Raw genomic sequence first — 26366 nt, forward strand, 5'->3', positions numbered from 1 at the left:
TTAGTAAGTGGTAGTATTAGTTAGTCGTCCGTAGTAGCAGTAGTAGCAGTAGTAGTTGGTTACTAAAGTCACATAGCAGCAGATGGCAAGTTCGCTGGTCACTGGCAAAGTTTAACATTCCACAGGACCAGGGGACTTGGTAAAAGAAAAAAAAAAGGAATATGAAAAGAAAAGAAAAAATGAATACCTCCATACTTTAATAATTAATTATTAAAAGAATTAGAGAAATAGGAGAAGGCAAAGAGAAAAAAAGAAGAAATTAAAACAAAAAAAAAAAACAATAATAGAGAAAATCAGAGCAAAGGTTACCCGTTTTTCTACGTGTCCATCGATGCTTCAAACCAACGCATCATCATCAACTGGCCGTTTTACCCTTTTCATTTCACAAAACCAACACCAGTACCAGCACCACTACTACTTTACCACCACCACCACCACACCCCCTTTCTTCTTCTCGTCATCATCATCATCATCATCAGGCCGATCAATCCTGTCTAAGCGAGGACAATCATGTCCACATCAGCTGCTTCTGCTCCTCACGAGCCATTCTCAAGTTCCAACGTATATATCGCCGCCAAAAGTCCCCTCCTCCACTCTTAAACACCCTTCTTCCCCCTCCTACTAAACTAACCCCAAAAGGACGGCCACGCTTACTAGTCTACTGACCCGTTCAACGTTGCCTTGCCCTTCCCTTCCCTTCCCCTTCTTTCCCACCCCGGTTTTCCCAAAACTATCCGGCCCAACAATGCATGCAAGCCTGGGCCCTCCCTCCCTCCCTTCTGTGTCTCTCTTCCATCCAGGCACCACCACGAAAGAGAGAGAGAGGACACTAGGGAGGAGGGAAGGGGAAACAGAAAATCCCTTCACGGATGTCTGTGCACGTTAGTGAAGCTGCATCCCGAGGGTCGTACTACAGGAGTATAGTGCACACCTCCTGATTATTTTCTAAGATTATTATGATTCCCAACCTTGCCATCTTGTTCCAACCCGGTTTCCCCATACCTGGAAATGAATCCCATCTAAAACCTACTTGGTTCTTCTCACCAAACTTTCCTCCAACTCATCACGTGAGGACTCATACCTTGCAGCCAGCACCCATCCTGATGACTTTTATTTATTGATCCCTCTTTTGACAATCAGGATTTCTGGATCATCATCACAAAACAAGTGGTCCTTTCGTACATATTGATGATCTCATCGTAGAATTCCGGAAGTCTTTTATTTTCCAAGCCATCGTCAATATACTTTATCTATCGATCTAGTCCTAAATATACTAGAGCCCGGGAACCAGAACGGCACCCTTACCGATTCCACGGAGTAACCCCGGTAGTAGTAAGTATCCTGTAGTGATGGTGTTATTATCATCATGCACCTACCCTTGGGTTTGCAGATTCCATGGAGTGCATAAATCATCACTATTCCCAACGAAGCCCTTTTTGTTCGTTTCACGCAGCTAATTGCCAAATCCTACATGGTGCAGATGGAAGCACAGCCGTGGCCCTCCGCACAGATCCATTATAGATAGCAAAGCACAGCATCAGTATGTCGACGTACGTGAGTAGTACAAAATACCCAAAATAACAATGATAATAATAGTAGATGCCTACTGTAAGTAGTGCCTAGATTCCACACACCCCTCCTCTCTTTCTCTGCGACCAATTTATTAAGTAATTTAACTGCCTGCAGCTGCGTAAGCACCATATATGCATGCTCAGTCGAGATAGACACAAAACCACAGACCGGTGGATGAAATGAACCAACCAACCAAACCAACCGCATCCAAGAACCCTAATGGGGTCCTCCATGTCTCGAGCGCAATTGTCCTATAGGCGGGGAGAGAAAAAAGGGAACGGGCCAACCTACTAGTAGTACTTCTGTATCATACATACAGAAGTACTACTACTCTACCAGTTATTCTATTTTCATGCTACTACTAGTTTTCTAATCTAGCTAGTACTATTATCTACCCCGGTCCCCATAGTTACTAGTTAGTTAGTTACTCAGCTAGGACTGCCTAAGCACAGGTAAAGTAAGTAAGTAGGTACCCAAGTGGATCACCGTCCAACAATAACGCTTGTGCATTTGATTTTCTCCTACTGGTCAGTCCTTTTTCTATTCTGTAAGTACTATTATCTGTCTGGTTTTTGTTTGCATACAAGGTCCCCTCTCCTCTCTTACCCTCCCAAAGAGAAAGATGAGTAGGAATTTTGCTCCATTTAACTAGCCACTACTATCCCCTCTACACCCCTAATTAATTACTTCCTCTCCTCGCGTAGCCAGTAGTGACATAAGTACAAATGGTGCCTGACTCTGTCTCCAGCTCAGACCTGAGGCGATAATGCACACTTACCTACTAAGTACTACTAACTTACACCCTCCACCTTGGGCACAAACCTGCTATGCCTTGTTCTTAGTAGTCGGATCTGACTTCCCCCCTCCCCCGCCTCACTATCGCCAAATCATACATACACCCACCGACACAACTTATGTGAAACCATGCTGAGAATGTTAGAAGGGGAGGGAATTATCCGAAATCAAACCATGCATAAGACTGGACTAGACTAGACTAGATACCAGGTATGGTGGCGTACACATTCTTTGAAAAACCTGTGTTTCCCCAATGCCATTGTTTTCGTTAACTCTCTTCAGTTCCTTTGTTTCTCGGTTTCACCGACTGAGGATATAAATTTTGTTGGTTAACTAGGTTAAACTAACTGTTTGAGAAACTTACATAACTTAGTAAACAATTAATGAATCAGATACTAGTGGCTGGCTGGGAGGTCGGTCTATTCTAGGATTATTGTAATCTAATATGTATATGGGATAGGATGCCTGGGATTATTGTATTTGGTTACGTCGCAGGTTACACCTTCGAATGTAGGTAGGTACGAAGTGGGATGGATTACCTTGGACATGGGCCATGGATCTGTTGGTCAATGATCTGACCGTTGTTCTGTTCTGGCTGTCTGGGTGTTTCATCGGTTTGGCCGATAGGGATTGTTACACAATTGTGCGATGTGCCGAAGACGGGCACGTCCATTTACGCGGTGCAATCCATACAGCATTTTTCTTTTTCTTTTTTCTTGTTCATTAATAAGGCACCCAAGTCATAGCAATCTGAAAAAGAAGGTATTTTGTTGCAACACAAAAGAAGAGAACGCCCTTGCCACTCGACACCGGTCAACCCTTGTAAGTCATGACGGGAATGAAAAGAAATGAAGAGGTATGAGGAAAAAACGCAAGTGGGACATTAGATTAGGCCAGCACAACCACACTCACACTCACACTCACACCCCCATCTCCTTCTCCTTTCCTGCATCTGGATCCAGGTAATCTTCCTTCTCCGCGGCTTCGTACTCGCCGACGAGATCCATGACCACTGCTCTGGCTTCGTCGAACTCGCCCAGGCCGTCCGAGAAGGGGCTCTCCTTCTTGTATTGCTCTAAGAAAGCGTTTCGCTTCCGCAGACGGTCGTATTGTTGGACGATTCGTTTGAACAGTGTCGCCACCGAGGTATGGTTCGCCAGCATCAGACCGCTAACGCGGTGGGTGTTCTGCATGTAGGGTGATTTCTTTGTCAATGCGACTTGGATGCTCGCTGGTCCCCATGGGATGAAGGATGCCAGGCGTCGCTCCCGAATACGAAGGAGTGATTTGTGCACATCCGTAGGGTCTGCTTCTCCCTGGATTATGTTGAGGATACTGATGTAGCAGCTGGACTTGCTGGGGTTAATGGAGACCATGCGGTTCTTCGGCTGCAGCAGACGACGCATGACATCCAAAACAGTGGTCTTACGCACTGTCTTGGCCTGTTCAATGTTGTCGCCGGTGAACGGGGTGTATGAGGTGATCAGGAAGTGGCTGCGCGGTGTAGGGATGAGGGAAGCGATGATTCCCACGAGGTCATTGTGCATATATCCGGGGTATCGGAGGGTCGTCGTAGAAGCAGACATAACAGTAGAAACCTAGGAGTGATGAGTGCCAGTCGCCTTGCAGGCAGGCAGTTACTTACAAGCTGGTTCGTTTGCTGGAAAGAAGGCTCTTGTACGTGGAGTCTATCCGCGACAATTCTTGAAAGAGCGCCGTTATCCAGTACCACCTAGATTACAGATTTAGTCAAGTCCGTCATTAATTCATCAGTAACAGTGCCTTACCACAGAGTCCGCATTCTGCGTCAACCTTCTCATTGCGAGCAAACTGTTGTATGGGTTGACCACGACGTCCGCAGACTGCGTATCAGGAAAGACAGAGTAAGTCTGTATCAACTTCTTGGGAAACCGATCGTTCATGCGTTCCAGTATGAAACTGCCCAGCCCTGAACCCGTACCACCTGCAATTGAATGCAGGAACATGAATCCCTGCCAAAGTAACCATTAGCAATAAGCTCAATCACAAACCCAAGATTGCACGTCATATATGTATCATGATAGCACCGGTATCATACCTCCAAAGAGTCACTGCCATCCGCTTCACGATCAATCATGTCAAAGATCTCTTCTTGCACGACCTCGCCTGCGGAATAGCCCGCTCCCCAGTTGTTTCCTGCGCCAATACCCTGTTGTCCGATAAAGAAGTTCTCTGGATTGTAGATATTTCGGTACGGACCAGCCTGGATGGCATTGAGGACCTAATCGGAAAATTCTCAGCTCACCGTTCGCGCGATCACATTGGTTTCTTCGAGATGGTCTTTCGCGGAAGGGGTCGTACCCTGGGTTCTAAATCGAGCAGGATCGCTCGAGGAATATAGCGGGTATCATCACTCTATTGATCATGCTTGATTAGCTCTCTGGGTAATCGAAGCACAAGGAGAGTGGCAGGTATACCTGATAGAAGAAGACGTCTTTCCGATCGCCGCCCTCGGTCGCGAAATCCTCCAGGTTTCCATCCTGGCTTATGCCGTGCTCAAGACAGAGCTGCTGCCAGAATTGAGCACCAACTAACGCAGATATAAGTTAGCGATGTCTCAGAATATGCCAGACGATGTTCGTCGAAAGCTATAGTGGAAGCTGCTTCTCGTGGGGATCCATACCATTGTTACCGCACTGGCCGGCTTGGATCGTTATGATTTCCCTAAATATGGAGATCAGATGCTGCTAATACAATCACATGTTTCTAAACATAATGTAGGAAAGCTGTGAGAGTCGAACCCACCTGGGCATCTTGTTCCTTGATCACCGCAAGTGATCGTGGATTATAGTCTACGCGTAGCGCGTTCCGCGGGGAAGTTCAAGTCTCGATTAGGTGTGTGGGGGCCTCAGGCCTAAACAGTCCCTTGTCGATTGCCTTGAAACCTTCCGCGCCCCAAAAGTAAACCAGAAACAAGAAGACATGGGCTAGCGGATCTTCTTGATTGGGGCTTCACTTCCATTGGTAAATCATCAGTGGAGACTACCTGATTTGCTGCGAATTGAGATAGCGAAATTTTACGTCTCATTCAGATCTATTGTATTGCTTGGGCTACGGGATGAAAATAGATGATTTAGTGACACATAACACTGGGTTTCAAAGAAACTATTGGCATCAAGGCTACTAGCTAAAGTGACATAATAGACTCTCTCTCTCTTCATAATAATACAGGCAGCTGCAGCTCGTTCTTGGTAGTTGGTGCATTGACCGCAGCTCATCATAATACATAGTCTCGCACAGTTTTACAACGTCTCCAACATGAGAGATGGTGTACTGACTGCAGACAGGCCCCTAGAAACCGGCTTTGCAAGTCGTTGCAAGCATCCCCGCTCCAGCAATAACGCCGTCGACTATTCTGACTTGACAGCCTTTTTGTCGTCCGTATGCTCTGACACATCCCTCTCTTATTGCGTCTTCCATGCCCACCATGCCGGCACAGCCCATGCATATCGCACCAACAGGATGGGCTGCCTTCTTCAAAAGCCGTTCTGTCGCTTCGACCAGTCTCCTTCTCACTTCTTGGGGAGGGGTGGTGTGTAGTTCGACGGCCGTCAGTCCAGTTGTTTCAACCCCAGCAAACCGACCAGTGGATGTGGAATCTCCCGAGTTGCCGAGCATGTCAGCGACCGCTTTGCTGAGTTCAGTCTCCCAGACTTTACCGGTCGAAATTATGCCGAACGTATCTCGAGATTGGGCCTTGCCGAAATCTGGGCCCGGAGTGGCTTGAAATGAACTAATCACGCCGAGAGCAGCAAGAACTGCCGCTTCAAAGATACCCGTCACGTACTTTCTCTTGACCTTCAGTTCCGAGGGAACTCCCGATGACTCTGCGTCTTCGATCGATCTGACTTTTTCTTTGAGCATACCAACGAGGGGATGAGCTGAGAAGCAGGCGACAATGAAGCCATCATACTCGGACACCAGTTGCTCTAGGAAGGGCATGCAATAAAAGGCTGACTTGACAGAATCTTCACCAGAGTCAATACTGGGCACTCCTTCTACCACTCTTCCATCGGGGAGCGTGACTGATTCGGATGCTGGAGCTGTGAAGTAGTCGAATTGTATGCCTCCATGCCCGAGATTATCCAGTATGGGTATCAAAGCATTGGTCATGTGCGTTGAAGTGTTGGGGTTGATGACAAGAATGGAATATTGAGTTTTCGTTGGCACAGTCATCGTGAATGATATGGATGTATAAACTTATGAACAAAAGAGTGTTATGAAGTGCTGGACAGGAGTAGTAGAGAAAATGTTGAGAGTTGAATTGACAAGGAAGCTGCCGATAACGGGTTCGTTGGTTGGGCTACTGCCACCGGCCTGCGGGGAAGCTACTACTGAGTCTGGGCATCTCATTTACCACTCAGCATGCCACCACGCTGACGGCCGGGATATATAACTCTCAGCTTACTCGGCCTGTGGAGGGAAACCACCTCATGTGTAACCGGGTAATATTAATCCAAGCTCGTCATCGACGCCTCAGCAGATAGATATTGGTTCGGTGCCATGGGACGGCCGGAGTTGCGTGCGACCAGAAGTGTGGGGAGCCGGAATTCTTATCTATTTGAACCCCTCCCACCGGCCAGGTCTTTATCCCCCCTCTTCTTCAGGCCTGAACCTTCCTGGCACCATCCAAACTCCGCTGTCCCTTGGAACAGTCTACCTAAGATTTTCCGGATCCCTCTGACCGAGGTACGCTTACACCTGACCCTTCCTAACATCAATTGGCCATCCCGGCTCAATTGTTGCCAGCATCGTCTTCTTCGACTTCATTATGCCGCTCCTCGCACAGAACCCCACTCCCCGGGTTATCCTCGGCTTGATGACCTTTGGCCCCAATGAAGCTGAGGGTGCTCGGATTACCTCCCTTGAGGATTTCAACAAATGCCTGGACTATTTTCAACAGCAAGGTTTCAATGAGGTCGACACGGCAAGAATTTACGTTGGAGGAGAACAGGAAGCGTTCACTGCTCAAGCCAAATGGAAGGAACGTGGTCTGACTCTGGCAACAAAGGTGTATCCGAAAGTACCGGGCACTCACAAGCCTAATGTCTTGCGAGAAACACTCGAAACATCTCTGAAGCAACTGGGAACAGAGTGTGTTGACATCTTTTATCTGCATGCACCCGACAGGTCGGTTCCCTTCGCGGAAACCTTGGAAGCTGTCAATGAATTGCACAAGGAAGGCAAATTCGTAGAACTCGGTCTGAGTAACTACACTGCCTTCGAGGTTGCGGAGATTGTGACCATCTGCAACGAACGAGGCTGGGTCCGGCCAACAATTTACCAGGCCATGTACAATGCCATCAGTGAGTCTCCCTTGCGTACACGCTAACTTCTCATATGGCCCGGAAAATTGTTTCTGATTCGTTTCGCTATAGCACGCAGCATAGAGACCGAGCTAATCCACGCTTGCAAGCGCTACGGCATTGACATTGTAATTTACAACCCCCTTGCTGGTGGACTCCTCTCGGGCAAGTATAAGACCCAAGATGTGCCAGAAGAAGGTAGGTACAGTGACAAGGCCCATAGTGGATCATTGTACCGCAGTCGGTATTTCAAGGATGCTACCTTTGACGCTCTAAGAATTATCGAGCCTGTCGTGGAAAAGCATGGATTGACATTGCCCGAGATTGCGTTTCGGTGGATCCGTCATCACTCTGCGCTGAATATCAACGATCTTGGCCGTGATGGAATTCTAGTCGGAGTGAGTAGCCTTTCTCAACTGGAAAGCAATCTCAAGGATATCCAGAAAGGCCCGCTACCCGATGAAGTGGTTGAGGCTCTGGACAAGGCCTGGTTGGTTGCAAAGACTTCGGCTCCCGACTATTGGCACCTCCAGCTCAAATATACATACGATACCAAAGAGGCGTTGTTCAAGCCTAGTGCCAAGGCTTGAGTGCATATCAGGGTATCTGGCAAGGATTTAAAATGGAAGAATGCGGTAATAGGAATGAATATTCATGACAGCAGTTCCAACTCGCTTCGCGATGGAAAATCCTTAGCACGTGTTTCAGCAACCAGCCCCTGTAAGATAGAAGTAGAATGGGGTATGCAGAAGCTCACCGGTCCAGGCCATGTAGTTATGTAGAGGTTGGAGGGACTCGAAGATCGGTGGGTCTAGATCGAGATCCTCCTGCATGCTCTGCATATCTCCAAGCAGGTGACCGTGCCGCACATGTAAGCACCCACAAACATTCCCCTTCTTTCCCCGCTTCCTCCTGTTACCTACTCTTGGAACCAGATCCTTTCGTCTGCAAGCATACAGGTATTGTCCGATGTCTGCAGTCTATCGGGCTCATATTGCGGAGCCTGGTTGGCGCTAATTATCAGCTGCCCAGGGATGATCCTCGCATCATACACAGTCAAGAATGGACTCTATAGGATGTGTGCTGTATACCCTTGCATGGTACTTCACCTATGCCATCGTCTAAGCTAATCTGGGGTAGGCGCCTGACAGCTATTGTGCCACATTCTATTACCATTGCGCCTAGAACCTCACTCAAAGTCTTATCTCCGACTCCTCCTTACAAGTGCACATATCCCTTCACTGTGCTACCACGGAAAGTATAGCTCGAAGTGAATTGAGAGCTTATCTCCGCTGGTGACACATCGGAGCGTTTAGGACATAGAGAACCGGACTCAGTCTTGGCAGACCTTGAGGTATTTGAAGACAAGGTGAATTTCACGATTCTGTAGTCCACGCTTGATCCGACAGAATCGTGCAGAACTAAGTGGACACTGCAATGAAACCTTACTGCCATGCATCTATGGTAGATAGCCGCCTGACACCAATAGCGTCCATGCACCAGCGATATCGACTAGATACCAGGAGCTGTTTCAAGGGGTTTGCAGACCTGAATGTCCTTGGATCTCGGGTTGTGTTCATCTAGACCCTGGTAAATTGGCAGGTTGCGCTCATGCTGTGATCTAGATCCCAACCTTGAGGATGCAACGATTGTACGGGCCATGTGAGCATAGAGGTGTGGTTGTTGCTCTGGCTATCTCCTTGCGTGTTGCGCAAGTCAAGGATGGTCCAAATATAGAGGAAATGACGAGAATATATAAACGGGCTTACCGGCTTCGTCGATTAAAATGGCGCAAAAGGAATCAGGTGGGCGATTTTGCTCTAGCGATACAATATGTCTCTTGTCATTGCTCGCTCGTTTGCGGTCAAGAATCACCCAGATGAGGAAGCAAGTGGCTACCCAACGTCAGACATCGAGAAGAAGACGGTGATAAGTGTGACGCAGGAGTCTACCGCCGCTTCCACAGATGAAGTACTCAGTGGCTCCCACAAAAAGAAACGGATTTGGTTCTGGCGATCTCAGACCCCTGATCCTAATGCCATTGCAACACAACCGTCGGTGTATGATGACCCTGACCTTGTTGAGGAATACAAACCACGTCCCGATTGGGAAGGCACTCATCGCTTCGATCCGGCAGCAAGATGGACCTGGGCTGAAGAAAATGTATGTATGCGAGTCTCACTGTGAGGTGAAAGCTCTAATCTTAGGTACATCTAGAAAATCGTCAGAAAGCTGGACCTCCGTATCATTATATGGGCCTGCATTATGATAACTGCCCTGGAGCTCGATAAGTCTAATATTCGTGGGTGATTATACATATAGATACCACCTGATACACTGACAATATCAGAGCAAGCCAATGCCGATAATTTCTTGACCGATATCCGCCTAAGTCGTGATGGTCAGTAACTTCCATTGAGCTTGAAATGCCGGGATGATAGTTCATACCTTATACAATACACAGATTACAATTTGGGGAACACATTGTACAGACTGTGCTTCATGTTCAGTGAAATACCAACCCAGATCATCAGCAAGAGGATTGGCTGCGACAGGTGGATCCCTATACAGATGATTGCGTGGTCGATTGTTGCTAGCTGCCAATTCTGGCTATCCAACAGAGAGTCCTTCCTGGTCTGCCGAGCTTTGATAGGATTGGTTTCAGGAGGCTTCACGCCCACTGTAAGTGGCTTTACTGTTCTCTGTCCCATTATACCCCTCTAAATTCCAGCAGGTCATCCTTTATCTTTCGTACTTTTACAAGCACCATGAGCTATCGATACGTCTTGGATACTGGTATGCAGCATCCTCTCTGGCCGATATGCTGGCAGGAATACTTGCGTATGGGATCCTCCACCTGGGCGGTCATGGTGGGCAAGCTGGTTGGCGATGGCTCTTCTTGATTGAGGTATGTATACATCTCTGCCTTTGATGTTGCGTTTAGCTCAAGCGGAACAGGGCCTCCTCACCCTGGCGTTAGGCCTTCTTGCTATTGTTCTACTGCCACCTTCAGCGACACAAACAGCTCACTGGGCTCGTGGAAAGAAGGGCTGGTTTACAGCAAGGTGAGCCATGATAGATGTCAAACGGGGAAGTACCAGGATGCTGATATGAGAAAATGAGCAGGGAGGAGACCATCATGGTCAATCGCCTCCTACGAGAAGACCCGAGTAAGGGCTCAATGCATAATCGCCAACCACTAACGGCCAAGCTTGTATGGATGAGTATCAAAGACTTTGATATGTGGCCGTTATACATTGTCGGAATGCTGTTCTCGGCACCCTATAGTCAGTACACCCCGTTATATGAATTCAGGGAAACCATTGACTAAGTCCTGTGAATAGCTACTGTTTCGCAGTATTTTACATTGCAGTTGAAGGATTATGGGTTCAGCACCTTCAACACCATTCTACTATCCCTCCCTTGCAGTGTAAGTAGAACGAGGGCAACGAATGGCCCACGGTATGACAGTTCTGACTGACTTCCAGGTCATCGGAATCATAACAAGAATTCTCCTCACTTATGCAGGAGAGATATTCGGTTCACTTGCCTGGATGGGAGTTGTGGCCCAGCTTTGGTGCTTGCCGTTCCTCATTTACATGAATGTGGTGAACCTGAGCGAAGCCAACAAGTGGATCGTATGGAGCGTTCTTACGCTCTTCCTCGGGTTCCCTAACGGTAGGCAGATTGCAGTTGAGGAAGCCGAGTTTATTTGGGTGAAGAATACTGATGTGAAGTCGAATAGCTCATGCTCTCCAAGCTGGATGGGTATCCCGCAATTCGAACAGCGTGCGAACTCGGGCTATTGCGGCTGCGATATACAACATGTCTGTACAACTATCTGCCATCATAGCTTCGAACATATATCGGGATTGTAAGTGTTTTTCCCATTTATCAGCCTGCATTGCTGTATCCCTAGGCTGATCAAGGATAAATTCGCAATTTGACCTGTAGGGGATGCACCACGTTATATGGTCGGAAACCGAGTACTCTTATCTATTGTGAGCGTCAACATGGCTATCTACTTGGCGACCAAAGCGTACTATATGCTACGGAACCGACAACGGGACCGGAAGTGGAACGCGATGACTGAGGATCAGCGAGTCGACTATGTTGCAACCACAAGAGATGAGGGAAATCAGCGGTTAGATTTCCGGTTCGCACACTAGGAGGGGAGGGTTAAAATGCCTTCTGGGATACGGTGCTATATTTCGAAGGTGAGGCTGTAGATGTAGTAGGACTCAAATTGATGATAGTGTAGTGATTGATGCATGTATGAAACAATGTCGCTATAAATAAGAAGACGATGACACTTACTTGTAAGGTTGAATTTCTGGAGAAAAGGCACGGCATGTCCCAATGCGGAAGGCACCCATATTGGTCCCCCGCCAAGTCACGTGAGACAATACGCGCTTTCCCGATGTGGGATGGAACGGGGTCCCGGTGGGCCAGTCAGATGCGAGAGTGGCATCTAATACGGAGTAAGTAAAGTAACCAACCCCGGGCCGTATCAATTGTCTGCGAGTCCCTCCCAACTGCTTGCAATTGCAATGTAACCGCATCAGCCATACTATCTCCTTCCTCCTCCCTCTCCCTCTCATTTCAATTTTGCACTGCTGTGCTTCGATCTCATAACACTCTTGATCTTCCTCTTCTTTCCCCCTTTCACCATTTTTTTTCTGTTACTCCTCACTGCGGCCAAGTCTTGGCTACAGTTTCCTTGACACCCCCTAATCCTGACGTACTTGGCAAACGTGGCCGCAGCGGCGGTGCTTCGCCCCGGAGCCGCCCATTATATACCGTGTTGCATGCCCTCGTCAGCCGGTCTTTTCCCGGGGGCAACTGACCTGGATTCTTACTGCTTTTATGCGCAATACCCACATGAACAGTCTTTTCTATACTGCAATACTCTCACTGTCCTTCCTGTCTGTCTGATTAACCTGCGACCCGCGGTAAACCAGCGGTCTCGTGCATCGTCCTTCTGTCAACGCGCGAAGTCCATTCTTTATTAACTGTAGGGTGTCAGCCCCCAAGAAAAAAGGTTCATACATATTTTCCTTTTCTTTTTGATTTCTGCATTTCATCTATTGTTTCCCGCTTGAAGGGTTTGAACGGAAGATTAAGACAAGGTGGCTTCAGACAGTGCGCAATCTTCGGGTCCGAGGGAGGTTAGGGACCCCGAGCTGGTTCTCGACACTCACGATTCGGATGATGAAATGCCCTTGAATCGCCCATCTATGCATCGCCCAGCCGACACCCGAGCAAACCAGCCTTTGCTCAAGGATGACCACAGAGGGCGACTGTCAAACGCCAGCCTGGGCCATGGGGAGGCAGAGGGCAGGCCCATGCTACACCATTCGCGGCGGCCTACAATCAGGGGTGTGAGCCCGGAGCGCAACGCGGAGCAGGAGACTCGGCGCAAGTACATGATCGCGTCGGGATTCCTGTTGTTGAGTCTGGCTAGTTTCGTGGTGCAGACGGAGACCGCGGTATATATTCAGCATGAGTTGCACTGGGATAAACCATATTGCATGCTGTAAGTGGTACACCAGTCGCATGGATTCGTTAAGTGCAAGGGGACGCTAACTTCTGACCTGATCTTAACCCATAGCTATCTTACACACGGTTCCTGGTCCCTACTTTGGCCGGCACAACTCCTCATCCTCCGATTGCAGCAGCGTAAACTCTCATGGACAGCGTTCTGGCGACGCCATGTCTATCTCCTTCGGACGACAGCCAAGATGGTGGAAGCTCAAGATCTACACCTCACTTCTCGCGACTCCCAACGATCACCGGTTCGATACATGCTCAAAACGACCGCGTTTGTCACCACCGCCCTCACCATAGCCGGTGGCTCTTGGTATGTCGCGGTCAACATGACAACGGCCAGTGACTTGACCGCGATCTACAACTGCTCCGCCTTCTTCGCCTATGCATTCTCCATACCCCTACTCAACGACAAGCTTCGCTTTGACAAAGTGTTTGCCGTCGTGGTGGCGATTGTCGGCGTTCTGGTCGTCGCGTATGGAGATAGGGACGAAAGTAAGAAGACTGCAGATGGTACGGTCGGCAAAGCGCATGACGAGGCAGAAAATAGACTCTTCGGGAACATCATTATCGGAGTTGGCAGTGTGCTCTATGGGTTGTACGAGGTGCTCTACAAGAGATATGCTTGCCCTCCAGAGGGCACGAGTCCCGGCCGGAGCATGATCTTTGCCAACACTTTTGGCAGTCTCATTGGGTGTTTCACCCTTCTTGTTCTCTGGATTCCTCTGCCCATTCTCCATATCCTGGGCTTGGAAACGTTTCGCTGGCCTACTGGTGAAGCTGCATGGATGCTTATGATCTCTGTCCTTGCTAATGCTAGTAAGTCTTACTGTCCTAATCTCTTCTGACCCATGACGTCGAGAGTACGTGCTAACAAAGTGTTCGTCAAATTAGCATTCTCCGGCTCCTTCCTGGTTCTCATCTCCCTCACTTCCCCCGTCCTCTCATCTGTAGCAGCGCTGCTTACCATCTTCCTCGTCGCCATCGCCGACTGGCTCCGAACCGGCCAGCCCCCCTCCGCCGCGGCTATCATCGGCGGTATCCTTATCATTGGTGCCTTCTTCCTGCTAAGTTGGAGCACATACCGAGAAATGAACGAAGAGCGCAAGAAGAGCATGGCAAATGACCAGTCCGAGTCCGACCTCGATGAATAGACATCGCTTTATTAGACGGGATCTATATACCCTTCCTACCCGCTGGTGGAGTCCTGTGTTGTTTTCCATTGGTCGCGCGGATCGATCTATGGCTTTATCATCTCATATCGGTTGCCTTCATCTGTGTATATGCATTTATCAGGAGTACTTTTCACACTTTGTTTCTATAGTATATAGAAAGATATAGACTTGGGAGGAACGGTTTCGGCTTTAGTTGTACTATTGAATTATAAAAGTCCCCAATCCGTGCTAGTATGTCGAAGTAATGAGCTAAACTTAGCAATATTGTATTGTTTACTAAGAAGGAATTGACCGATCGTAATGAGGAAAAGATAGACATACAAGCCAGCTGAATTCGGTCATTCGTTCACATACTAGATGACATGACATGACACCAAGCCGGACGTTACTTAACTCAATCTCCCCGATACGCCAGAAAAACTGTAATTGTATGTACGTAGTATGGAACAAATGACGGAGCTATGAAAATAGAACATGAGGAAGGAGGGGTGGGGGATAAAGGCTGCTCGGGGAAGGCGTAAGATGGAGGCAATTTTGTTCAGTTCGCAGCGCGGGAAAATGGAATCCCCGATACATGGTAAGTAATGATAGGTAGTCTGTAGGTAAGGTTGAAATGAAATATACAACGTATGTACTGAATGAAAGAGACAATTATCTAGGGCCGAGCTTGGCCAGGGCACGTGCACCCTGTTCCTGCCACTCTTGCTTGGTAACCCACATATCCTCCTTGTCGGCGATCTGGCGATTGTGTTAGCGGTGGTGTGTCTCGTGAACAGACGAATAGGTATATAGGGGGAGATAGGAAGAATAGGAGGCCTACCAGGTTGGCGAGGACGGCACCTCCCAGGAAGACCATGTGTCTTCGTCGCGGCGGGTCCTCGATGCGCACCTTGAATTTCTAGATTATGAAATTAGCTTGTGAATTCTTCTGGTAGAGAGCTGTCCACCAGCGAGTGAGAATACGTACGTTCAACCTCTCCGGGTTGCCTTGCAGGACCCGTGTGAGCCACAATTGCTTGAGCTCCTTCTCCAACCGGGAAGGCAGACCGGGGTACATGCTGCTTCCTCCACTGAGCACGATAGCCTTGTAGAGACTGGAGCGCACGTCGACATCGGCGCCCTGGATGGTGTTGAAGAGCAACTCGGCGATACCGGGTTGGTCGACATCCACCAGGTGCGGCTGGAAGAGACATTCGGGGGCTTCAAAGCGCTCGCTGCCGACGCGGATGACGCGACCATCAGGGAGGGTGTAGGACTCGACAAGAACGGTGGTGTCTTCGGAGAGCTTCTTGTCCAATTCGAGATCGTAGGACACGTAGCAGAGCTTCTCCTTGATCTGGCGCACGGTCTCGAAGTCGGCGGTACGGTTCAAAGCATAACCGCGACGGAGCAAGAGGGCGATGAGGTTACGGGTGACATCACGACCGGCGACATCAAGTCGGCGAATGTGGTGGTTAAGGACTGTAGATTCGTAGACGGGGATAATGTGGGTGACACCGTCACCGGAGTCAACGACCACACCACTGCTGAGACCTGCGGGATGCGAAAGAGCGGGCGATCAGAGCTGTGGTCTAAGAGTGCCTCAGAACATAGAGCGTGCAAGACTTACCCTGGGCGTATAGTGCAAGCACAGCTTGAATAGCAACGTATACACCTCCAAAGTTGTAGCCTTCCAGCATAACCTCAGCCATTTGCTCCCGGTTCTTCAGGGGATTCATGGGGGGTTCGGTCAAGAGGATCTTGCGGCCCGTAGGATCGATCTTCATCTTCTCGTAAAAGGTGTAGTTCCATAGGTGTTGCATGTCATCCCATCTCTTCACGATACCATTCTCCATCTGTATACCAAGTCGGGCCCAACGTTAACACGTCTGCCACACCTCCGGGGAGACAACGGAGCGATCGGGGGTAGAACGAAGGCACGCGAATAAAATGACGTACAGGGTAGGTGATTTGCAGCATAGATCTGGCAGCAGCAGCTTCATCTCCGCACATGATATCCTTGACGACAATGTCGCCGGCCTGCTCCTCCGTTCGCAATATGGGCCGCCCCACTATCGAGGGGAACTGGTGCTCGGGGAAGTTCTGTTCATGGGCGGAAAAGGAGAGGTAAGTAAGAGTAGGCAATGGAAGAGAGAGAGTGACAGACCTGCGCAGCATATCCGACCTTGAGGAAACCAGTTCCTCCGTCGAGCACTGGGGGGGCGGGCGTGGTTGGTTAGCTGGGAAGCACGGGAGGGACAGGCACCGACAAGGAGAACTTGGGGGAGGGGGGTAGAGGGAAGGGAAGGGCAGGAAGAGGAGGGGGAAGACGCATGAACATACCAATGGGCATATCAGCCATGGTGAAGGATGTAGATTGTTAAGACGTAGCAAGATTGATCAATTCCGGAGGGGTAAAAACAAAAGGAGCATGGGAGATGACGTCCAGAGAGCGGTAGGCTGGACGGGGTTGGGAAGCAGCAGTCAGTTAGTACGGAGAGTAAGTCTACGGAGTACTACTAATCGTCAGTCTGGCCTGTCTTTGGTTATGAGTGGGTCCGTGACCGTCTCGTGTGGTCGGCCTGAGGCGGTGTGTTTGTCTCTTTGGATGCCTGCATGCCTTTATGCCTGATGGCCTTGTAGCCTTAAGACTGGTATCGTTTCAACAGACAGGTCTGTCTCATAACCAACTAGTAAACCTACACACATGGATCTCGCGAGAAAAGCTTTAAACAGATCAATTGATTGTTACCCACTTATTAGCCACTCCAAGTAACCACTGACATCAAAATATACAACAATCAAGGAACCCTCTAGTACTTCCATAAACAGCAGTAGTCGATCTTAGTGCTGTGCTTAACGACCGTAGCAAGCTCCCCGGCATCGGGCCCGCCCGATAGTATCAACGAAGTCTATTTACAACCACCGACGTATATATAGTCCCCAAAACACCCGCTCAATCCCGTCTGGCATCTTAGACACACTCGATTACTCCAGCTCAACATACATCATGACACAAATCGGTTGGGTACGTTATTATCAACGGATAAGGAGAATCTATCAGGTCAAGAACTAACCCCAATGCCAACCAGTTTGGCCTCGGCTCCATGGGCCTCGCCATGGCCAGCAATCTCCAAAGGCATCTGGCCCGCAAGACAGGCCCGTGTCTCATATACTCCAACCGAACCATCTCCCGAGGTGACCCCCTCAAGAAATTAGGCGGTACACCCGCAGACAACTTCTCGAAGCTTGTCTCGCAATGTGGGATTATCTTCACCATGGTACGCGACCTCTCTCGAGGAAGATGCGCAACAGCATCATCAGGGCCCAAAAGGACATCAATACTAAAAAAGAGACAGGTGTCCAATGACTCTGTTCTGCAAGAGTTGGTCACCACAGCTATCAACTCCGGCCACTCCCTCAAAGACAAGATCTTTGTTGACTGCTCAACCGTTCTCCCAGAGACTGTGGGCACAGCAGTCTCGAAGCTGAAGGAGAAGGACGCGAAATTCCTATCGGCTCCTGTTTTCGGGGGCAACCCCATCGCTGTGGATGGGAAGCTGGTCTTCGCCATCGGAGGGCCCAAACAGGCGGCAGAGGTGGTAAAGCCGTTCATCCAGGACGTGATGGGGAGAAAGGTGATTGATTGCGGAGAGGATGCTATGAAGTCTTCGCTTTTGAAGATTGCGGGGTATGTTGAATCTACCACCTCCAACTTGTATTGGATATAGGGGATGCGAATTCTTGCTAACGGGTGTATTTTTGTTGTCAGAAACATCGTCACAGTGAACTTGATGGAGGCGGTTGGTGAAGCGCAGGTCTTTGCGGAGAAGACGGGCTTAGGTACAGGGCCCATGGAGGATCTTATCGGAGAGGCGTTTGGAGGTGTGGCTGGGGGGTATTCTAAACGGTGAGCGTGCCAATTATGTTGGATGTTGACTATCCATCTTTATGGTACATCATGGCTGACACTGGTAGGTTGACGACTGGTGCCTATGCACCGCCCTTGGACTCTCGCCCCGGATTCGGGGTGTCTCTGGCCATTAAAGATGCAAGGCACGCGTTTTCCATGGCGAAGGAGCATAACGTGGAATTGCCGGGGTTGCAGGTTTCTCTTGATAACATGGAGGCTGCCAGGGAGTATGCGGGCGAATGCTTGGACAGCAGCTCCATGTACGGCTATCTGCGGCAGAGGGCAGGCCTGGAGTTTTGGAACGAAAAGAGTCGTCAGGGAAACTCTCAATAGATTAGACTAGATATATGTGACTACTCATGTTGATCTCTTTCTAGATGGGCGAAACCAGTAGTTACATTGTCCTATTTAATAATTGATATAACCGAAGATCTTCATCAGGCATTCAAATGGTCAGGGATATGAAAGCCCTTCCAGACAGATACCTACTGTCGGACTGTCCTCCTGCCCGCAGTCTGTGACATGCAACTACGTGGTGGGGAGTTTGAAACCCCTCCATACAGCCCTCCATTAAGGCAGGTTCGGAGCTTAAAGGCCGTCCGGAATTTTGACCTTTTTCGGATGGTTCCCGTGATGCAAATGTTCACGCAGGACCACCATGTTCTCAAAAGCATGCAAGGCCAGTAGAATAGGATTGATAGACTTTTGCCTGACAGCCTGACAACTTGAGCAAATCTCGAGATAGTTGTCAAATTTCGGCCAGCGTAAGTCATGGGCGACACGATTTAGGGGGTACTGTACGAGACGGATGTGTCAGGAGAAGAAGACCACTGTAAGCAGTCCTAAGATTCAGCTCAACTTTTGTATGCTGTCTCGGCCAACGAAATTGACCACCGTTAGCCAGCACCACTGGGGCACCAAGTACAGCGAGAGGTGACTGAAGAGGCGAAGTAGATAAACTCCAAAGTCGAAAACAGCTTGTCATGCCCAACGTCTAAGTCATGAAGATGCAGCATCTAACTTGATCGATGACAAGCGATGGCTGATAATCCGTCTGCATTAGTGTGAAGCTTTGATCCTTGTGGTTTCGACCAAGGAAGGATAGGCTTCCGCAAAAGCGGGCCCCAGCGACCAGTTACTGAGATTGCGGAAGTGTCTTTCAAAGACGGGATTGACCATAAGCTCGTCGCCGTCACCGGAAGACAAAAGGCAGTCTGTCGCTTCATAGGGCCAATTCACAGATAGCGTACGTGTGAAGGGAATAAACCAATTCTCGAAGGGGTAATCCTGGTACGACATCACCAGGCGATCTCGCATTCGCGGCCATAGCAGATAGTCAATCCAAGCTGGATGGGCTGTGAGAAGCTGCGACGGGCGAGGAGTGAGCCACTCGGGCAACCGGTCATAATTTTCAGGGGTCGGATAAATCTGCCACCGCATGAGCAGGAACATGAGAAACAGTACAGCCACTTGTTCTGGGAGGGTTGAGATATCTGGGAAGGTCCGCAAGATGTCGGTGAACACTTTCGACAAGGGATGCGAGTAAACACTTTTCTCTGGATTGAGGAGGGAGGAGACGCTGGGGTAAGAAGGTCCGACTAGGCTCTGCTTTGAAACCCCCTTCGCTGCTTGGTGCTGTCGATTATGAAGAAAATCCAACAGAATGGCGTCCAGCGTGCATGTCGGAGCGACGTTGCGAATTGGGGTCAGGTAGGCAGGCAGTGGCTGTTCTGCCATAGAAGGATGAACACCGGATGGGTAGGTTGGCGATGGATTCGACGATGGCCTCAGTGTCTCTGATGAGCGTCGAAAGCCCTCCACTTTGGGGACCTGCTGCGACGCGTCAAGCAGGAAGTTAAAGCCCATTCGTTCATCAGTCCCGCCAAAGTCCAGACCGTGAGCCAGGTTGTGTCGCTGGTAGTCGAACGCAATGCGGAAAGAAGCTGGGCCTGTCGCTGTTATCTCACGGTGTCCCGTACCGGACGCAAAGGCCGCATGTGCGGTGGAAGAAGATGCCTCGGGATTCGTAGCGGACTCTGCAAACGGGTGCTCGCCAGGGGCTGACCTCTGGGTATTGGCTGAGAAACGGAAGGCATCGGACAACGGCGGCGTCGATGTTATTGGGGGGATTCGATTGTTGGTTGACGAAGGCGTCGCGGTCAAAGTATCTGGAAGAATAAACTGTTAATACAACTGTTTCCCCGACAGACTACGTAGTTGTTATGGGAACATACTCGGCTTCTCTTGTTGCCCCAACAAAGGCTGAATTATATCGATGATCGCTTTCAGTCCATGTCGGATCTCCCGATTCTCTGCTTGGATGACTTCATTTTGCCTCAAAGCCGCCTGAAGATCCAAGAAGGGCTTCTGCGACGAAAGATCTCGGACTCGTTGTTCCAGGGAATCGATATGAGCTTTCGTCCTTTCGCGAATGGCGCGCTGGGCCTGCCGGTCGTTCGCGCGCTTCTTCGCCAACTGCTCAGGGGTGAGATTCGCTACACCACGCGCTGAGGTACAGTTAAGCTTGCGTTTGCGACCTGCGCCTGTTGCCGGTGTTCCACTGTTATCCGGTGCGGGTGTTTCTGCGTCCGCGGAGGTCAATGCGGATGGTGTGGGGGAGTCCTCCAGTTTTACCACATCGGACCCGGGAGTGGCGACCGGGGCGGCGGTGGATGGGCCTTGAACTGTCGAGGGTGTAACAGCAGCAGCAGCAGCCGCAGCGGACGGGGAGAAAGAGGCGGAGGGAATTGAGGAGGATTCCGGATTCGCTGAAGCAGCGACATCGGTTAGAGGAGGAAGGCGGGTGGCCATGGCCTCACTCGCAGGCTACTACAGGAACGCAGCGGCCATGCAACACGACGGGTAACGAGCACAAGCAAAGCGGATTAGGATCCCAGACACAATTCAGGGGATCTGGGGTTCACTGAAGGATGGTCAGGGTGGCATCGAGAAGGAAAGACAGGAGAGATAAGAATAAAAGGAGCAGCCGATCCGGTCGAGTAAGGACTGGCACCAGGACCGGCGAGTCATTTGAGGGGGGCAAGAGGAGAAAAATAGGGAAATGATCATTGGGGAAAGGCAGCCTTCAGCAACTTCAAGTTCCTCTGGTCGGAGGAGGATCAGTCAGTCTGGTTGGCTGCGGTGGAGTTGCCCCAAAGTCAATAATCGGCACCACGTTTTGCCTTTTTTTTTCTACCCTGACGGCACAGGCAGACAAGAAACAAGATTCTTGCAGAAATGCCAGGCCACGGCCGAGCCGGAGTGCCTTAGTCTTTTGCGGTGCTCTAAACTTCCATAGTTGTGGCGTTGCTCCGCTTTCTGTCCCGCGCACCCCGAAAGAGACAGCAAAAAAGTCCCTCGCCAAGGGTTCTGGATCCTAGAGCTATAGCACTAGATACTAACTCCCTTCGCCATAAATCGCTGAATCGGTGGATCCAAAAGCTACGGAGCAATTGTCTCGGGTTGTCGGCACACGATCTCATGACAGCTCATTCTCAATTGGTTTATCCTTTCACTTTTGGCGTCATTCAGATGGTATCAAAGTCAAAAGCTTGTCCCGGTATCCACAATCCTGGTGATGCCTAACCACAGTAACCAGACCAGTGCACCAGATTGGTGAGAAAAAGAACGCAGACAGATATCACTCCGTCCAAAATAGAAATTCGGAAACAAATAACAGAGGTACAGGTGTACCGAGGGACAATGATAAACTCTTGGATCATAAAATCAGTTCATAACTGTACAGCATTACCGAGACCCAACCCGAGGCCTCATATAATACACCCATTCGACAAACTGCTATATAGTGGGTGAAACAGACAAGTGAGGGAATGCAACCAAAAAGAAAAGTAAAAAAAAAAAAGAAAAAGAAAATACGTGAAATGAGTCTAGCGAGTTTATTCAATCATGTGTCCCATTTTCGCGATCTATTTGGACCCAAGAAAGTTAGCATACCTGGCCGGAGCAACATAACAAAAGTACCACAACCGAGGCAGAGCAAAGAAAAAAAAGAAAAAAAAAAAAAAAAAAAAGAGCAACAACCACCAGTCTCGGAAAAACCAGTTGAACAGTGACATGGTGAAACAAGCAAAACTTACCTTTGTCCTGAGATAGCCCTCTACTTCTAGACTTTTGATGCCCTGCTTTCCCCCCGACCTCCATGCCAAAGGTATCATTGGCACACGCTCCTTAACCGCCACCTCACGATTTGCACCCTCAATGGCGCGAACCTTGTCCGGGTTATTCGTAAGAAGTCGGATGCCGTGAGGATTGGTATCTACACCTAACCCAAGGTCGACTAGGATCGCCGTAGCCAGACCGTAGCTTCTCGCGTCAGCAGGGTGTCGCAAGAGAAGGTTAGCCTCTACAGTGTCGGAGCCAAGATCCTGCAAGTTGTAGGCCTTGAGCTTCTCCCCCAGTCCTATTCCGCGACCCTCTTGCCGCAGGTAAACAATCACCCCGCCAGACGCATTGGAAGGCACCGGAACAGCTTGCTGGGAAGCCATTTCACTTAGAGTCTCCATGGGGAAGGACATCAACCTGGCTGCTTCGTCTAGTTGTTCACCACAATCGCAGCGCGCAGACCAGGCGGTCTCTCCGGTATAGCATTCGGAGTGTATCCTCACAAGTGGCGCTTGACTAGGTGAACTCTCTGTCGCAGTTGACCTTTCTGATGATACAGGTCCACCGTCACCAGCTGCACCCTCAGCGTTTCCATCATCATACCAACTGCTCACCCGACCGGGATGCAATGTGCCCACATAAGCTCCACGTATCATACGATCCATTTCCGTTTCCCCTGGCCGGACCTTGTCCAGGCTCCGACTTCGAATAGTGTTTCCAAACACAATTGCCAAGTGCTCTTTGTTGTCCAAGTTGTTGTGATAGAGATGGAGAAACATCTCCGCGCCGGTGGTGGTGGGAATCCGTGCGCGAACGATGCATTCGACTTCGGGAAGGCAAGGAAGAAGTTTCGGAGCTTTAGTTTGTGGTAACTGTTGAGTCTGTTGAAGCAGTTTTGCTGGATTGAATGTACCACCGGGGGTAGCTGGAGGGGTAAAGGAAGGCGAGAGGAGGGAGGCAGGCACGGCGGGGGTTACATCACCCCGATCGCTATCTGCGCTGTCGGACTGGGCGATAGCATTGTCACGAAGCTCGTCTACTCTGCTATCTGAGGGCAGAATCGCTGTTCGATCTGTGCTAATGGAGAGTTCTTCCACAGGGTGGGAGGGCGCATCTTGCGCCACAAAGGTTGGGGAGGCGTGGGAAGGTAGGTTCGACATGATGGCCGCGGATAACAACGCGCAGATAGATGGATAGGTAAAGAAGGAGCAGGTTGTATGGCGAAGAAGTTGCGGACGACCCTGACAATAGGTTGTGGACAAGAAATTATAACAGTGAGACGGCGAAAAAGGAGGACATTATCATAGGAAGTAGTTGTAAAGTATCACCATTGCCGTGGGATGACCATGGGCCAGTTATCCCGCACTTGCTCTGTTTCGGCGCCGCATGTGGTTTCGGACCCTCGGGACCAACTGCGGCTTCGGCGGTGGGGGTACTCGCTGACTCACCCACCCATTTGTCAGGCCTGACACGCCTTATGTAATTCTTACTGCAGAGGAAGCTTCTGGACCGGTTATCTAGTTGGTTAGTTCTGTCAGAACTAAGTACGTACCTAATGGATACTAGGTGAATATAGGAATAATACGACAAACAATAACAGTAGCAAGTAGGTTGAAACCCCCATCTATGCAAGGAATTTAAAGTAAATGACACACGATAACTAGGTAACTATTACTATACCTCTCCAACATAACCAGCCAATTTGTGGCGATCATCCCACTCTTCAAAGCAAACCGAACTCCGTAAATCCCGCCTCACCCGCCAAATTGAAACATTCCAGCTCAATGAATGGGTATCAAAATATAGTGCAACCGACCATGGTGCAAATCTCTTCTTCGTTTTGGCCCTGTTTCCCTGTCCATCCTTTCTTTTCACTCCGTCTTTTGTGCCTTGCCCCTGTCTTGTTCGCCTGCCCACTTGGGGGCAGTTTCATACTCTTACTGGCGCTGTCACTTGAGGGGAAGACAGCGCTCCGTAGATCTCTCGTAGTGTAACATTGACATCCCAAGGCTGGTTCTACTTCCCAGGTATATCGAGTACAAAGCGTCGATCTACCTCCATCTCTTTATCATCTTCTTCGCCCTCAAACTTGAGACGGTAGACATCCTTCTTGGAACCCATGACTTCCGCACGATAGAACGTGGTCGTGTCTGGATATCTCGCCAAAACTTGCTTCCCTACAGGGAATGATGGCAAGGCTGACCCCATCTGGGGAATGGGGATCAGAGATGCGGCAGTGGTTTTGTAAACAGCTCCCTGTTCACCGTTCTCGTTTGGCTCCGGGTCCTGCACGTCATACCTTGAAAGATACATCGGTCAATGATCCTGTGGAAGTGGACTGGGGCGTCACGCCGTACCGTTTTTTCACTCCATCCCCAGAGATCCCCTTGATAATGCACTGAATGCCCTCGCCTTCGACCCCTTGTTTGTTCTTGTTGTGTTTGAAGACAACCTCCGCCCCAACCACCAGGTGTCCGCTGCGCTCTGCAAGGGTACCCTTGGTACCCTCGGTGCCTTCTTCTACTTTAACATACACACCGCTGTCGCGGATGTCGCGGCTGTCACGGACCTGAGTGCTGGAAACACTGGTACTACGCTGAACGCCGCCTTTCGTGCGACCGACCTTATCTGGCAAGGCCGTAGTGGAGGGTCCAGGCGAGTCAGTTGCTGACCCATCCAGTTCATTGCGCTTCTTCCGCGACTTGGAAAACGTAGCAGCGCGATTTTGAGGGGCCTCCGCTTCGGAGGCCTGTCGAAGTGCGGTCAGGAGACCCAAGTTCTTGATAACATCGCTAGGCTCATCCTGCAGAATGGCTCTCTCATCGTCGCACAGCTTTGACATTTGTCGATAGACACTATCGAGCTGATCGTGCTCGCTGAGAGAAGGTTCTGTTTCGGCGGTCAGCATTCATGATCTCCACAGCAAGTAAAAGCTATAAAACAGACAAGGCAAAACGAGGACATGATGGCAAAAAGCAAGATAAGGCCAACCGCTAGGAATATTAGCCTGACAGTCAGGACACGATAGTTAGAAGGCCTCGTGCAAAGTGTAGAACGGAATTAAGCAAGAAAAGCCCCAGTGTCATAGCACATTCAGCGAATCGGGCCATGATCCATTCTTTGCAGGGCATGCGGTATGTGGGTAGGGCGGATTAGAAAGGAAGATTTATATGAGACTTACTTCCACCCTCTTTACCGATCTTCTCGTTCAAGGCGGCGATCTGATCTGCCAGCGTCTTCTGCTTGTCATTCTTCTCCTTCGCTTTGCGAAGGTCCTGGAGGATCTTGTTCCACATGTCAGTCTCTTCATTGGCCGCCAGTCCGTTGTCCCTGGGGACTGGGGGACCTCTAGGCCGATTCCGGGACATTTTCTTGGGTTTCTTGGAAGGTGAGCTCTGGTCCCTAGCTGTAGCAGCAGCAGCAGCAGTCGTAGTAGCCCTTAGTTGGCTATTCCTGGTTTTAGCCGAGGTTGCAACGGGGGCGGAGTCTCTCGATTTCTCGATAGCTAGAGCCTCCCATTCAAAGGCGGAAAGGATATCCTGCCGGGCAGAGCTTCGAGTACCACGGGCAGCACCTTGTCTGAGGTTGTGGGGACGAACAGGAGAGGCACTCTGAGGCTTTGCAGAAAACGGATTGTCCGGGGTGGAAAACCTGTTGGGCCCGACTGATTGGGACGGAGGAGACACGGGAACCTGAGCTTCAGGGACCCCGTCATGCTGAGCATCCGACTGCGAAGCTGTTCCTTGGGCGGAAAGCTTCCCTTCGCGGCTAGTCGGTAAGCGCTTTGCGCCCCATGGGACTCTTTGATTGGCAGATCCCATTCGGGTTCACGTAACGGATGCGGAACACCCAATCGGGAATGGAGTAGTAATATTGAACGGAAGATTAATTTAATGGTCGATAAACGAGTTGGGCGGG

At 49.8% G+C, this 26366-nt stretch overlaps 11 protein-coding genes across 11 annotated transcripts; 4 read left to right on the plus strand and 7 right to left on the minus strand.

Annotated features, from left to right (window-relative positions):
- Positions 1–3082: 3082 nt before the first annotated feature.
- BO87DRAFT_342937 (gamma-tubulin mipA) lies at positions 3083–5197 on the minus strand. Its single transcript, XM_025620756.1, has 8 exons — positions 5152–5197; positions 5030–5070; positions 4824–4936; positions 4708–4761; positions 4445–4627; positions 4155–4358; positions 4013–4099; positions 3083–3965 (listed from the first exon to the last, which is right to left on the minus strand). The coding sequence occupies exons 1-8, from the start codon at positions 5157–5159 to the stop codon at positions 3288–3290; spliced, it is 1368 nt and encodes a 455-aa protein (XP_025475736.1). The 5' UTR covers positions 5160–5197; the 3' UTR covers positions 3083–3287.
- A 299-nt stretch (positions 5198–5496) lies between these two features.
- Positions 5497–6906, minus strand: BO87DRAFT_379908 (aspartate/glutamate racemase family protein). Its single transcript, XM_025624181.1, has one exon. It carries the CDS (start codon positions 6580–6582, stop codon positions 5698–5700), a length of 885 nt encoding a protein of 294 aa, XP_025475737.1. The 5' UTR covers positions 6583–6906; the 3' UTR covers positions 5497–5697.
- A 73-nt stretch (positions 6907–6979) lies between these two features.
- Positions 6980–8362, plus strand: BO87DRAFT_379909 (aldo/keto reductase family protein). Its single transcript, XM_025624182.1, has 3 exons — positions 6980–7095; positions 7156–7712; positions 7785–8362. The coding sequence occupies exons 2-3, from the start codon at positions 7178–7180 to the stop codon at positions 8300–8302; spliced, it is 1053 nt and encodes a 350-aa protein (XP_025475738.1). The 5' UTR covers positions 6980–7095; positions 7156–7177; the 3' UTR covers positions 8303–8362.
- Positions 8363–9384: 1022 nt separating this feature from the next.
- Positions 9385–11886, plus strand: BO87DRAFT_156314 (putative MFS transporter). The gene is made up of 11 exons (XM_025618215.1): positions 9385–9875; positions 9930–10014; positions 10063–10113; positions 10177–10394; positions 10447–10620; positions 10671–10777; positions 10839–10999; positions 11057–11142; positions 11201–11390; positions 11458–11586; positions 11667–11886. The coding sequence occupies exons 1-11, from the start codon at positions 9546–9548 to the stop codon at positions 11879–11881; spliced, it is 1746 nt and encodes a 581-aa protein (XP_025475739.1). The 5' UTR covers positions 9385–9545; the 3' UTR covers positions 11882–11886.
- A 707-nt stretch (positions 11887–12593) lies between these two features.
- BO87DRAFT_400509 (uncharacterized protein) lies at positions 12594–14413 on the plus strand (the record flags this gene model as incomplete). The annotated part of the gene is made up of 4 exons (XM_025625528.1): positions 12594–12600; positions 12837–13248; positions 13324–14078; positions 14154–14413. The coding sequence occupies 4 exons, from the start codon at positions 12594–12596 to the stop codon at positions 14411–14413; spliced, it is 1434 nt and encodes a 477-aa protein (XP_025475740.1).
- A 312-nt stretch (positions 14414–14725) lies between these two features.
- BO87DRAFT_367245 (actin-related protein 2) lies at positions 14726–16903 on the minus strand. The gene is made up of 7 exons (XM_025621879.1): positions 16757–16903; positions 16581–16627; positions 16373–16516; positions 16044–16269; positions 15402–15967; positions 15255–15332; positions 14726–15172 (listed from the first exon to the last, which is right to left on the minus strand). Exons 1-7 carry the CDS (start codon positions 16773–16775, stop codon positions 15086–15088), a joined length of 1167 nt encoding a protein of 388 aa, XP_025475741.1. The 5' UTR covers positions 16776–16903; the 3' UTR covers positions 14726–15085.
- Positions 16904–17342: 439 nt separating this feature from the next.
- BO87DRAFT_342955 (NAD(P)-dependent oxidoreductase) lies at positions 17343–18753 on the plus strand. The gene is made up of 5 exons (XM_025620757.1): positions 17343–17441; positions 17506–17694; positions 17773–18104; positions 18186–18323; positions 18392–18753. The coding sequence occupies exons 1-5, from the start codon at positions 17424–17426 to the stop codon at positions 18657–18659; spliced, it is 945 nt and encodes a 314-aa protein (XP_025475742.1). The 5' UTR covers positions 17343–17423; the 3' UTR covers positions 18660–18753.
- On the minus strand, positions 18736–19242 carry BO87DRAFT_156524 (uncharacterized protein). Its single transcript, XM_025618217.1, has one exon. The coding sequence runs from the start codon at positions 19097–19099 to the stop codon at positions 18812–18814; it is 288 nt and encodes a 95-aa protein (XP_025475743.1). The 5' UTR covers positions 19100–19242; the 3' UTR covers positions 18736–18811.
- A 32-nt stretch (positions 19243–19274) lies between these two features.
- Positions 19275–21262, minus strand: BO87DRAFT_156519 (bZIP transcription factor). The gene is made up of 2 exons (XM_025618216.1): positions 20561–21262; positions 19275–20494 (listed from the first exon to the last, which is right to left on the minus strand). Exons 1-2 carry the CDS (start codon positions 21135–21137, stop codon positions 19386–19388), a joined length of 1686 nt encoding a protein of 561 aa, XP_025475744.1. The 5' UTR covers positions 21138–21262; the 3' UTR covers positions 19275–19385.
- Positions 21263–21803: 541 nt separating this feature from the next.
- Positions 21804–24031, minus strand: BO87DRAFT_419010 (GTP cyclohydrolase II). The gene is made up of 2 exons (XM_025626914.1): positions 22424–24031; positions 21804–22252 (listed from the first exon to the last, which is right to left on the minus strand). Exons 1-2 carry the CDS (start codon positions 23606–23608, stop codon positions 22223–22225), a joined length of 1215 nt encoding a protein of 404 aa, XP_025475745.1. The 5' UTR covers positions 23609–24031; the 3' UTR covers positions 21804–22222.
- Positions 24032–24121: 90 nt separating this feature from the next.
- On the minus strand, positions 24122–26269 carry BO87DRAFT_367258 (SAGA-associated factor 29 family protein; the record flags this gene model as incomplete). Its single annotated transcript, XM_025621880.1, has 3 exons — positions 24122–24747; positions 24806–25337; positions 25630–26269. 3 exons carry the CDS (start codon positions 26267–26269, stop codon positions 24465–24467), a joined length of 1455 nt encoding a protein of 484 aa, XP_025475746.1. The 3' UTR covers positions 24122–24464.
- Positions 26270–26366: the final 97 nt, after the last annotated feature.

This window comes from Aspergillus neoniger (genome assembly GCF_003184625.1).
Source record: "Aspergillus neoniger CBS 115656 unplaced genomic scaffold BO87scaffold_38, whole genome shotgun sequence".
NCBI classification, from domain to species: Eukaryota; Fungi; Ascomycota; class Eurotiomycetes; order Eurotiales; family Aspergillaceae; genus Aspergillus; species Aspergillus neoniger.